This window comes from Scatophagus argus, chromosome 5, assembly GCF_020382885.2.
Source record: "Scatophagus argus isolate fScaArg1 chromosome 5, fScaArg1.pri, whole genome shotgun sequence".
In the NCBI taxonomy this organism is placed as follows: Eukaryota; Metazoa; Chordata; class Actinopteri; family Scatophagidae; genus Scatophagus; species Scatophagus argus.
In genome coordinates this window covers 26,145,361-26,156,454 of record NC_058497.1, presented here as the reverse complement: position 1 = coordinate 26,156,454, position 11,094 = coordinate 26,145,361, and the positions used below count along the sequence as shown (strand labels likewise).

Here is an 11,094-nt window from a genome sequence, read left to right as displayed (position 1 = left end):
TAACAAACCATCTGTAGTTTCAGAACCGGTTTCCCTAATTCTGACAATAACAACTAAAATCGGTGCACTGATTGCTTTGGCAGTTATCACTTTGTATTATCACTTCTAGATGACAATGGAAACAAATTGGCACAAGGACATTAATGATATTTTTAAGTGGCAGTTTGTAAATAAAAACCTCAGCATATAGACAACATTTTAGGCAGTCGTATTAATTTTTAATGTTACATTCATTAGCTCGTTGACTATAAACCTAAAACACCTACAACTTGGCTCTGCATCCTAAAACAAGCTGGTTAATCTCACATTACCACAGTTTAAATTAGCATTTTTCCATTACTCCTGTCTTCTAAAATTTATAGTGAGCTGAGTGACACAGAAGAAAATCTGAATGAAAATCCGAACATCTTTATTGACGTCTGGAAGCAAAGAAGGCAAGTTATCAAAGGAATTTTCACCAGTTCCCAGTCCAGAGTCAGCTCACATGGCTAACTAGCTAAGCAAGAAATCAGGAAACTATAGACCAACTGCCCCTCATTAGGCTTCCTTTCAGGGAACTGAGGTGCTGCAAAGGACCAGTATGAGGTGAATAAGGAACTCTGACTGTGAATCAAGTAAAGCCACCCAGAAGCCACAATGGAATCACAGTGTAAAAACATGCAGCTAGAAATGAGAAGTGATCCGTCCCTTTTAAGGACTTTTTTGTCTTTTTGGTCCAGCACAAAGTCTAACAAGCCAGACACAAGTTCATCGTGGACTTACAATCATTAAGGTTTGCCAGGAACATGTATTCAGTCAACACAAAATGTGGTCCTTTTGCAGGAAGACCATCAGAGTTCCTATGATCCTTGTCTGGGCACCCAGGTGAAGTTCCACCTTCCCTCAGGGTCCTTTCTGATGAAGGCTTGTCCCTGGGGGAAGCTGTGGGTCTTGACACTGCTGGATGGGCTAAGAGACATGCTGAATGCCAAATCTGTGCGACTGCAGAGCGTCTCAGGCGTAGCAGGAGGCTGACATCCTGCTGAAGGACGCACTGGGCTGCAGACAGGTGCCCAGAGTGGGTTCACGACAGGAGTTGAGGACGACGAGATGGGGGGAAAAGAGGCGGGTTTACCTTGAGGACTGAAGTGGATTCTGTCCTGTGAGGATGCCCAGCTGCCTCTCAGAGTAGATGAGTAAGCAGGACGTTTTGCTTGATTTCCCTCCAGAGTCTGAGCTTGGCTCAAGGCAGTGATGGAACAGATCTCTGCTCTGTCTGGTGACTGGGTGAAGGCCTGTTCTGCTCTTGGTGGTCCAGACTGGAAGGCAGTTAATGTGTTGTAACTCACAGCCTCAGGAGCTTCACACTGTCTGCTCAGTCCAGTGGCAGTGAAGTCAGAGCACTGACGTGGAGAGGTTGTGCAGTTCTGAGGTGACTCTACAGGACGACAACAGTTTGCTCCTTGGCATTCGGCAGCATCATACCTACAATCAGTCTGATATGTCAAACACTGGCAGTAGTTGTTGACAGAAGAAGGCGTAGAAGCGGTGACTGGAGAACTGAAAGACGAGGTCAGAGTGGATTCAGAAGACGAGGAAGAGGTGACCGCGGCATCATAAACTAAACTGTTGAGGCTGTACTGAGGCGAGGAAGAGGAGTCGTTGTTGGATATATCAATGGTGTCACGATCCTTCAGTCCCAGCGTCCGTAGAACCCAAAGGTCCAAGTTTGGTTCTGAAGAGGAGGCGGATGTCTCGGAGAACTCAGAGCAGAACTCGGCAGTGAGGTTCCTGCAGACTCTCTTGCTGACCTGCTGGGAGGTTTGGAGTGGATGACTGTAGTTCTGGAAAGGTCCGTCGTGTATCTGCATCACGTTTCTCTTCAGCTTCCTCCTCCCATCAGCAGTAAGTTTCTATGAAGGGAGAACAAGGACTGATCAAGAAGCCATATGAACACCTACACCTAATTTGTATCAGATACTTTCCACAACCATCAGCTTGAAGAGGTTTCATCCATCACACAGGCATAAGAATTAAAGGCACCTGAATGCTCAAACCTCTGCTGTTGTGTCAAAGTGCAGCTGAAAGGTGCAGTTAGGATGAGTTAGGAAGCTGATGCCTTCATGATCAGGTTATCAGGACTACACATCTGTCAACTGGTGGAGCTCAACATTGTGAGTAAGCGTTCACAAAATGTTGATGTGTCATAGAAAAAACTGAAAGCAGCTCTTGGGCCTTAAAGTTTGGATATCTGGACCTCCGATGGTGTCTGTGGCGGGAACGTTAATGGCTGTGATGGTGGACCGACCTTTGCTGTTTGTTCCAGGTCCCTCACAAAAGAAGAGCTGAGAAACTCTCTGAGTTTGTTGTTCTCCTCCTGAAGTCTGACCAGTTCCTCTTCCCTCTGCAGCAGAGTGTCCTGAAGCTGGAGGAAGATGAAGCCAAACACACAAGACTCGACTGCATTAGACCAAACCTGTGCAAAACTGAAACAAATGGGTGATCATGCCATCAAATGTACCAAAAATAACAATAAAAATCCACGCAGTCATTAAATAATTTAGAAAACGTGACATAAAGGGACATTTCTGCGTTAATTAAACCAAGTAGCTTTTTCAGCTGCAGTAAAATAATGTTAAATAAAACTTGTTGTTGGCACCTGTTTGTTTCTCTGGAGGTGAGGAGAGAGCTGCTCTGACCACATCTGACCAGCAGGGGGAGATCTGCTAAAACCACACTGAGGCTCTGACACACAGATGGACAGACAGACAGGCAGGCAGGCAGGCAGGCAGGCAGGCAGGCAGGCAGGCAGACAGACAGACAGGCAGGCACAGACAGACAGGCAGGCACAGACAGACAGACAGACAGACAGACAGGCAGGCACAGACAGACAGACAGACAGACAGACAGGCAGGCAGACAGACAGACAGGCAGACGGGGTAAAGTTACTTTTTGAATTAAAAAGAGTGCATCGTATTTGACAAAATATTCTGCTTTTTTCATGTTTAGACATATATAGTAATATATATTATTATATATAATATAGAAATATATATTGTTTTCTGTATGTTGTACTTAGATTATTTAACTCTTGAGCTGTATTTAGCTTCTATCTGATATTTTATTTAATTATTTAATTATTTTATTTGATATTTTATTTCTTAATGGCTGTAAATATAAAACATTGAATTAAAATATGAAATCTTGAATTTTCTCATTGGGGATCAATAGAGGATTATTTTACGATCTTCCATCTGTCACATTTATGTAGTGGAATATAAGTGCAAAACACTGAGTACAAATGTTCAAGTAAAGTACACAAACAACTTGTAGAAATGACTTTTTGCATTTTCCTTCAAGTTTTTGGGCCACCTAGTGGACACCTGAGGAACTACAGCTGGCGCTCGCTTGTTCCTCCTCGGATAACATCTGAGAGCGACTTGATGAATTGAACACTGTGAGCGAGAAGACATGGAGAAAATTAAAAGATGAATCTTAATGTAACCTGTTCCGGATGTTTCTGTCGAGGAACACCGGAGCGTTTAAACCGGGAAGGTGTTTGATGAATGAGGCGCGGCCAAACACTGTGCTGAGCGTGGCCTTTAAGTGGCAACACTCCTTCCACAGTGAGGCCTCAGGCAGCAAAGCAAAGCTGCGTTCAAGCAGACTACAGCAGGATGAATATTACTGGAATAATATTTCTAATACAAAATTATTTCTACTGCTTTGTTGAGCTTGTTAAAGGAGCAACTTCGTCCAGTCCGTCATTCAGTCTGACTCCTCGAAGCAGCATCACAGCAGACTGTGAACCAGTGAGGAAATGAAAGCAACGGCACAATCACGATTGTTGGATTCCTCCACAGTTTAGAAATGCAGTTTCATTCAGTGAAATGTGGTGCAGGCTGCTGGAGCGTGACAGATTATATTCCCTGACTGTCTCATGAAATTTGTAGCTGATTTTGTGTGTGTCCTGCATTAAAATGTACCGTTTGTCTCTCCCGCCTCGCATCCTGAGACGTTTGTACAGGTGGACTGAGCTACCTTCAGGCACAGCCAGGCTGTTTCCAGTCCTTATGCTAAGCTAAGCTAACGCAGCTCCGTCTTTACTGTGCAGACATCATGTGGAATCCACCTGAACGTCTGACGGAGGACGGCACGAAGTAATAATGCAACGGCATAAATTAGGAAAGAAAACACATCCAGTACTTTTACTTTTGTTATTTTAAGTACATTTTGTTGTCTGTGTCGGTCAAATTTTGAATGCAGTACTTTTACTTTACATACTCCTGTCACTGCAGTAGTACCTCTGAGATTTGTCTCGCCCCACACAGACGAAGGCTCCTGTCGCTTCTGCCCGAGGTCGCTGAGGTCACAGGGGTCACCGGCCCAAACGGAGGCCAGGGTTTCCATGGAGACGTCAACAGTGTCAGGGCCAGGGGCCAAGTCCTGGAGCGACGAGGTGATGAGGAGGAGGAGGAGGAGGAAGAGGAGGAGGAGGAGGAGGAGGAGGAGAGGAATTCCCTACAGAGAGACAGAGAGAGTTGGTGTGTGAATGAAGGGAAGGGAGGGAGGGAGAGTGTGTGTGCGTGTGTGTGTGTGTGTGTGTGTGTGTGTGTGTGTGTGTGTGCACCCAGCAGTGCCAGCTGACTGTGTGTTGATATGGTGATGATCAACACTTCAGTTACTTTCACAAACATTTTGACCTGTGATTCCTCAAAACAAATCGTCCCCTCGTGTCTCTCGTCCCCGCCGGGGGACCATGCAGTCCCCTGAGGACGGACTTATTTGAGTAAATATAAAAGCTAAATGATGAAACCATGTGATGATTTACATTGTAAAATAAACGGGATTCTGTGCGACAGAAACATTTTTTCTTATGCTGTTAATCCGTGTGTGTTGTACACTGCAGCATACAGAACGTGTGTGTGTGTGTGTGCGTGTGTGTGTGAGTTCACATTCATCAGGAGAAACAGAGGCAGACCGGGTGTCCACATACTTTTGGCCACGTAGCGAGCTCAACAGTTGAACGCACATTTAGAAAAGGTTACTGTGTGTACTCTGTGTGTACTGTGTGTACTGTGTGTGTACTGTGTGTGTACTGTGTGTGTACTCTGTGTGTACTGTGTGTACTGCGTGTGTACTGTGTGTGTACTCTGTGTGTACTGCATGTACTTTTACCGCTGAACACAAAAGCAGAATCAGGTTGCAGTTTTTATCGTCCTTATTAAACGACAGATAAAATATGAAGAACATAAATGAACTCTGATCACCTCGCGCAGTACAGACGCACGTTACGTTACGTTACAGACGTTACGTTTCCCGCTTTACGACGAGCCATTAAAGAAAACTCAGCTCATGTTTTAACGTTCGGCTCTGAGAACTTTGTGTGTGTGTGTGTGTGTGTGTGTGTGCGCGCGCGCGCTGAACTCACTGAGGATGACTCCGCAGATCTTCGTTTTCAGGCTGCACGTGTTGCGCCCGGCGGTGCGTAAATGCGCGCAGCAGACGCTCCAAGCAGAGCCGATTCCGCGTGGACAAAACGATGGAGGGAGATGATTTGTTCAGACGCAAGCAGATCCCGAACGAGCCCGCGTCAAACAGGACGTTTAACCGTAGAAGAAGACGAGGAAGACGCGAGCGGGTCGTGACGCACAGCCGAAGAGCCGACTGAACCTCCAGCGGCTCGAAGCGCAGCTCTGTGACACCCAGACAGACAGACAGGTGTGTGTGTGTGTGTGAGTGTGTGTGTGATGACAGCTCGGTCTGTCCAATCAGCTGCTCGGACCGAGCTGGTGACGCTGCAGCCTCAGTTTGAGAGCCGACAGGAGTGAAGTTCAGTGAAGGTGAGGTCACTTCGTCAGGTAAAACCGGAACAGGACGGACTCCGCTCCTGATACTACTACACCAGCACCACCAGCACCACCAGCACCACCACAGCACCACCAGCACCACAGCACCACCAGCACCACCACAGCACCACCACAGCACCACCAGCACCGCTGCTGCTGCCGCCACGTGCTCGCGAATAAAAACATCACTTTTCAATGTTTGCGTGTCGTCTCACAAAATGAGTGACGCGACTTCTGAAGCGCTTTTATTAACTCAGTGAGTACAGTATGAGTACTGCAATGTGTACTGCAGTCAGGCGTGGAACTGAATGGTGTGTGTGTGTTGAATCACACACACACACACACACACACACACACCAGATCCTCAGCTGAGTTAACCAATAAACTGACAGCAGGTCAGTTAAACTGCAGCAACAATTAGGAATCTAATTCACAAACTGACATACCAACAAGGTGACACATTAACCCAGAGAGGAGGAAGCAAGGACAGGAGAGGAGGAAGCAAGGAGAGGAGAGGAGGAAGCAAGGAGAGGAGAGGAGGAAACAAGGAGAGGAGAGGAGGAAACAAGGAGAGGAGAGGAGGAAAGGAGAGGATGAAAACAAGGAGAGGAGAGGAGGAAACAAGGAGAGGAGAGGAGGAAGCAAGGAGAGGAGAGGAGGAAGCAAGGAGAGGAGAGGAGAGGAGAGGAGAGGAGAGGAAGAAACAAGGAGAGGAGAGGAGGAAGCAAGCAGAGGAGAGGAGGAAACAAGGAGAGGAGAGGAGGAAGCAAGGAGAGGAAAGGAGGAAGCAAGGAGAGGAAAGGAGAGAAGGAAACAAGGAGAGGAGAGGAGGAAAGGAGAGGAGAAGAGAGGAGGAAACAAGGAGAGGAGAGGAGGAAACAAGGAGGAGAGAGGAGGAAGCAAGGAGAAGAGAGGAGGAAGCAAGGACAGGAAAAGAGAGGAGGAAACAAGGAGGAGAGAGGAGAGGAGAGGAGAGGAGAGGAGAGGAGAGGAAGAAACAAGGAGAGGAGAGGAGGAAGCAAGCAGAGGAGAGGAGGAAACAAGGAGAGGAGAGGAGGAAGCAAGGAGAGGAGAGGAGGAAGCAAGGAGAGGAGAGGAGAGGAGAGGAGAGGAAGAAACAAGGAGAGGAGAGGAGGAAGCAAGCAGAGGAGAGGAGGAAACAAGGAGAGGAGAGGAGGAAGCAAGGAGAGGAAAGGAGGAAGCAAGGAGAGGAAAGGAGAGAAGGAAACAAGGAGAGGAGAGGAGGAAAGGAGAGGAGAAGAGAGGAGGAAACAAGGAGAGGAGAGGAGGACTGTTTTGGTGTTCAGATTCAGGGGAAGTGATTCGAGTTAAAGACATCTTCTGGATCCCATAAGTTCTGAGATTGGGAGGTCAAAGGTCAGATCTGCGGTGCTGCCTTCACTGGCTCTATGGAGTTTTGGAAATATGAGCGTCCATCAGAGTTACAGCAGATGTTTGCTCACCTCCAGCTGAGGCAGAAATCTGTTCCCCCTGAACAGCCGGCGGCCCCCCCTGCAGGTTAACTGGCCCACCGGCACATCTGACTTTTCCCATTAGCTTTTGTGGCTGGTTAAGTGGTGGTGGAGGGGGGTTAATCACCTCCGCCAGCGGGCCCTTCTGCACAGCAAATAGCAGCAGTGTGAACGCAGCAGCGGCCATATGTGGCGTCTGCGGGAGAGGAAATGTGACCGCGAGGCTGCTGAACACGTTGACGTCCATCTTTGCTGACTGCTGGTTTCTGGTTTGTGGACACGACGCCGAGCTGCAGAAAAACACACACATTTATTCAAAAGAGAGCAGGAAGTTAACTCAGAGCTGTCAACTTGAGACTTGGACTTGAGCTGCAGAAGTGAGGACCTGAGACCTAACAGGTGTTAGACTTGAGACGAAAGACTTGAGTCCTGAGACACTCGGGTCTCGAAACCTCAGCCTCACTGTTGTGGACTTGGCGTCACACCTGCGCATTCACATCCATCCAGCAGATGATACCTCACAAGTTAACTGAAGACCCTGACCTGGTGGTGGGAAGGAGCCATTAGAGCTGTGTGTGTGTGTGTGTGCGTGCATGTGTGCGTGTGCATGTGTGCATGTGTTTGGCAGGGGGTGTGTGTGGGCGTGTCGGTCAGCAGGTCGTCCTCTCGCCTCCTCTTTGATGCGTCTCCGTTGTTGCCAGGTGACATGCTGAGCTCTCATTTGTAGCCAGTGGATCAGCCCGCCCTCTGCCAATTAAACCAGGCCTCCGGGTTGCCGTAGTTAACCAAAACCCGCCCGGCAGGCAGCAGGGCGGAGGATTACAGCCCCTCTGTAGCCTGGAGTCTGGCAGCCAGCTGGTTTAATTTGGTGGCATTGGTCTCTGCTGAGGTGCCTTTGAGCCAAGCACTGCTGCTCAGACTGGGGTCGCACTGGGCTGCTCGCAGTACAGGAGGGACTGCTGAGCCTCAAGTGACGCGAGCGTGTGTGTCGTCAAGCACCACATAAAGTCTTATGTGGTTTGAAGTAAGTATCTTAGAAATGAGTTTCAGGCCAGAAGACAGTAACTCGGCCTGTGAAGAGGCGTTCAGGAGCAAACGGCAAACTGAAAACTTTGCTGAAGGCCCTTTTCTATTCCAGCATGACTGTGCCCCAGTGCACAAAGCAAAGCTCCATAAAGACATGGTTGGATGAGTTTGGTGTGGAAGAACTTGACTGGCCCACACAGAGCCCTGACCTCAACCCCATCCAACACCTTTGGGATGAACTGGAACGGAGACTGTGAGCCAGGCCTTTTGGTCCAACATCAGTGTGTGTCTGTTTGTGTGTTTACAATGAGACGTCATTAAAGTCCCTGTTGGTGTGAAGGTCAGCTGGCCCAATACTTTTGTCTATGTAGTGTATTTTGTGAGTAAACTGGACCTGCTGGTGGAACATAATGAAGCACATTAACTCACTGCTGATCTCAGATCTGAGAGTCTGAGCTGCTTGTTCTTCTCGTCTGCTCATCATGTGTCTGTCCCGGCAGCACTTAGCAGCTAATTACCCTGCAGTGGGGCAGTACGGAGCACCAGAGGACTACAGGTGGGCTACCTGGTGGTCTAACTCAGGTTCAGCGGGACAGATGTTAAACCCGGCCTGCCCCCCTTTCTTAGTCCTCCTCCCTGCTGGGATGCTAATAACAGGGGGACGGACGGCAGGATTTGTTGGACAACAGCGGCGGCTGCCTGACTGCCAGCAGCCTGCTCTCCACTGGACGTCCACACACACACACACACACACACTCACACACACACACACACACACACACACACACACACACACACACACACACACACACTGCCACTGCAGTCAGACGTGCTCGCTGAAACAGCTTATCTTAAAGCTGCCACAGAAAACCACAGTCACCACCAGAATACCTCCAAAAGTCTGTGCAGGAAGCCTAAACCACGTTTCATCAACCACAGACCCCCACACAACAACCACAGACCCCCACACAACAACCACAGACCCCCACACAACAACCACAGACCCCCACACATCAACCACAGACCCCCAACTCAGGAACCGTAAACCACCAGGCGGCTCCCGCAGGCCTCCAGGTGGCTTAAGACCCAACCAGCAGCTCACTGAAGTGTCAGTCAAACAGGAGCACACAGAGTGTTTGTTATGACTGTTTTTGTTTGTGTATCTCATAGTACAACAGTCAGACAGTGTGTGTGTGTGTGTGTGTGTGTGTGTGTGTGCACATGTGTGTGTGTGTTAACCTGCCTGGTTAATCCTGAGTGTGTCTGTCCCCCCACAGAGATGAACTAAAGACAACAGGCCTGACTTCTGCACAGGAGGTCACTGCACGCACACACACACACACACACACTCTCACACACACTCACACACTCACACATTAACTACCCCCCTCATGGACACGTGGGACACACACAAAATCATGCATACATAATTTTGCACACACACACACACATCAACCTACCTGATCTAACCTCCAGTCTGTGTGTGTGTGTGTGTGTGTGTGTGTGTGTGTGTGTGTGTATGTGTGTGTGTGTGTGTGTGTGTGTGTGTGTTGGCCTCGTGCTGCTAAGCTTCCTTTACCTCCACAATGGCGACCTGCTGGGAGCTCAGGACCAATTAAAGCCCTGTGAGAGATAATCCACGTCCAGGCCTCTAACCTGCCCGCCCAGACCCCCATCAGAGACTGAGGGGACCAGCTGCTTCGCCCTCCACACATGTTCATATTTCATCCGTTTGTGTGCTGACCTGTCCCCAGGACACATCAGTCCTCACGAATCCTCCACCTCCACCTCCACCTCCACCTCCTCATCCTCAACCTCATCCTCCACCACCTCCTGCACCTGCTCCTCATCCTCCACCACCTTCTCCTCATCCTCTAACACCTTCTCCTCATCCTCCACCTCCACCTCCACCTCCACCTCCACCTCCACCACCACCTCCTCATCCTCATCCTCATCTTCCACCACCTCCTGCACCTGCTCCTCATCCTCCACCACCTTCTCCTCATCCTCATCTTCTTCCTCCTCATCCTCTAACACCTTCTCCTCATCCTCATCCTCCACCTCCACCACCACCTCCTCATCCTCCACCCATCCTCCTCCTCCTCATCCTCATCCTCCACCACCTCCTCCTCCTCCTCCTCCTCCTCCACCCATCCTCCTCCTCCTCCTCCAGTCAGTGAGAACACATCTGACATGGACAATCTGCTGTGGTGTGATGGTCAAGTCTGAGTCCAGTCCTGGTTCTCAAGCAGCCTGAGGGGAACAACCTGCTGTTTCTTGGCACAGAACCACAACCCAAATGTTCTCCACAACACGTCTCCATTTAAGACACGAGCCTCAAGCTGCACGCTGCCGGATGAGCCGGCAGGACACAGGAAGGCCAGTTAATTTTCAAAATAAAACGTCCTGTCCAGACGCCCAACCGTAAATGACATCGAACAAGAAATCACTTCATCCTCCTCCTTGTCCACAGTAGAAGCACGCAAATGGAGTTGTGCACAAAACGCTGCTGTTACATGTGGCGACAGCGTTGACCCAGCGAAGGTAAAGTAATGAGATTATGTTCAGAATGAGTGACAGCTAATTACACGTTACTAACAGCCCGAACAGCACAGAGGAGTCGGGTGTCGCCGGGCAGCAGGCCTCCCTCTGTTCTCTCAACAATACACCGACACTCACCTGGTGACCTCACCAGCTCCCGGCCCTCCCATTGGCTGTCTGTGCGGTCACAAGACACTCAGGAGAGGTCAGTGTGTGTGTGGGTGAAA

At 49.2% G+C, this 11,094-nt stretch overlaps 1 protein-coding gene across 1 annotated transcript; it reads right to left on the bottom strand.

Moving 5' to 3' along the window:
* Positions 1-498: 498 nt before the first annotated feature.
* Positions 499-5,694, bottom strand: gmnc (geminin coiled-coil domain containing). Its single transcript, XM_046388209.1, has 5 exons — positions 5,411-5,694; positions 4,284-4,500; positions 2,639-2,724; positions 2,288-2,404; positions 499-1,892 (listed from the first exon to the last, which is right to left on the bottom strand). Exons 2-5 carry the CDS (start codon positions 4,387-4,389, stop codon positions 840-842), a joined length of 1,362 nt encoding a protein of 453 aa, XP_046244165.1. The 5' UTR covers positions 4,390-4,500; positions 5,411-5,694; the 3' UTR covers positions 499-839.
* Positions 5,695-11,094: the final 5,400 nt, after the last annotated feature.

Bases quoted from the DNA above. Each gene is read 5' to 3' on its own strand.
- gmnc (XM_046388209.1), bottom strand. From the start codon at position 4,389: ATGGAAACCCTGGCCTCCGTTTGGGCCGGTGACCCCTGTGACCTCAGC. The intron at 2,405-2,638 runs GTGCCAACAACA...ATCTTCCTCCAG, and splicing joins ACCTCCAGAGAAACAAACAG to CTTCAGGACACTCTGCTGCA. The intron at 1,893-2,287 runs GTCGGTCCACCA...CTCCCTTCATAG, and splicing joins ACCTGGAACAAACAGCAAAG to AAACTTACTGCTGATGGGAG.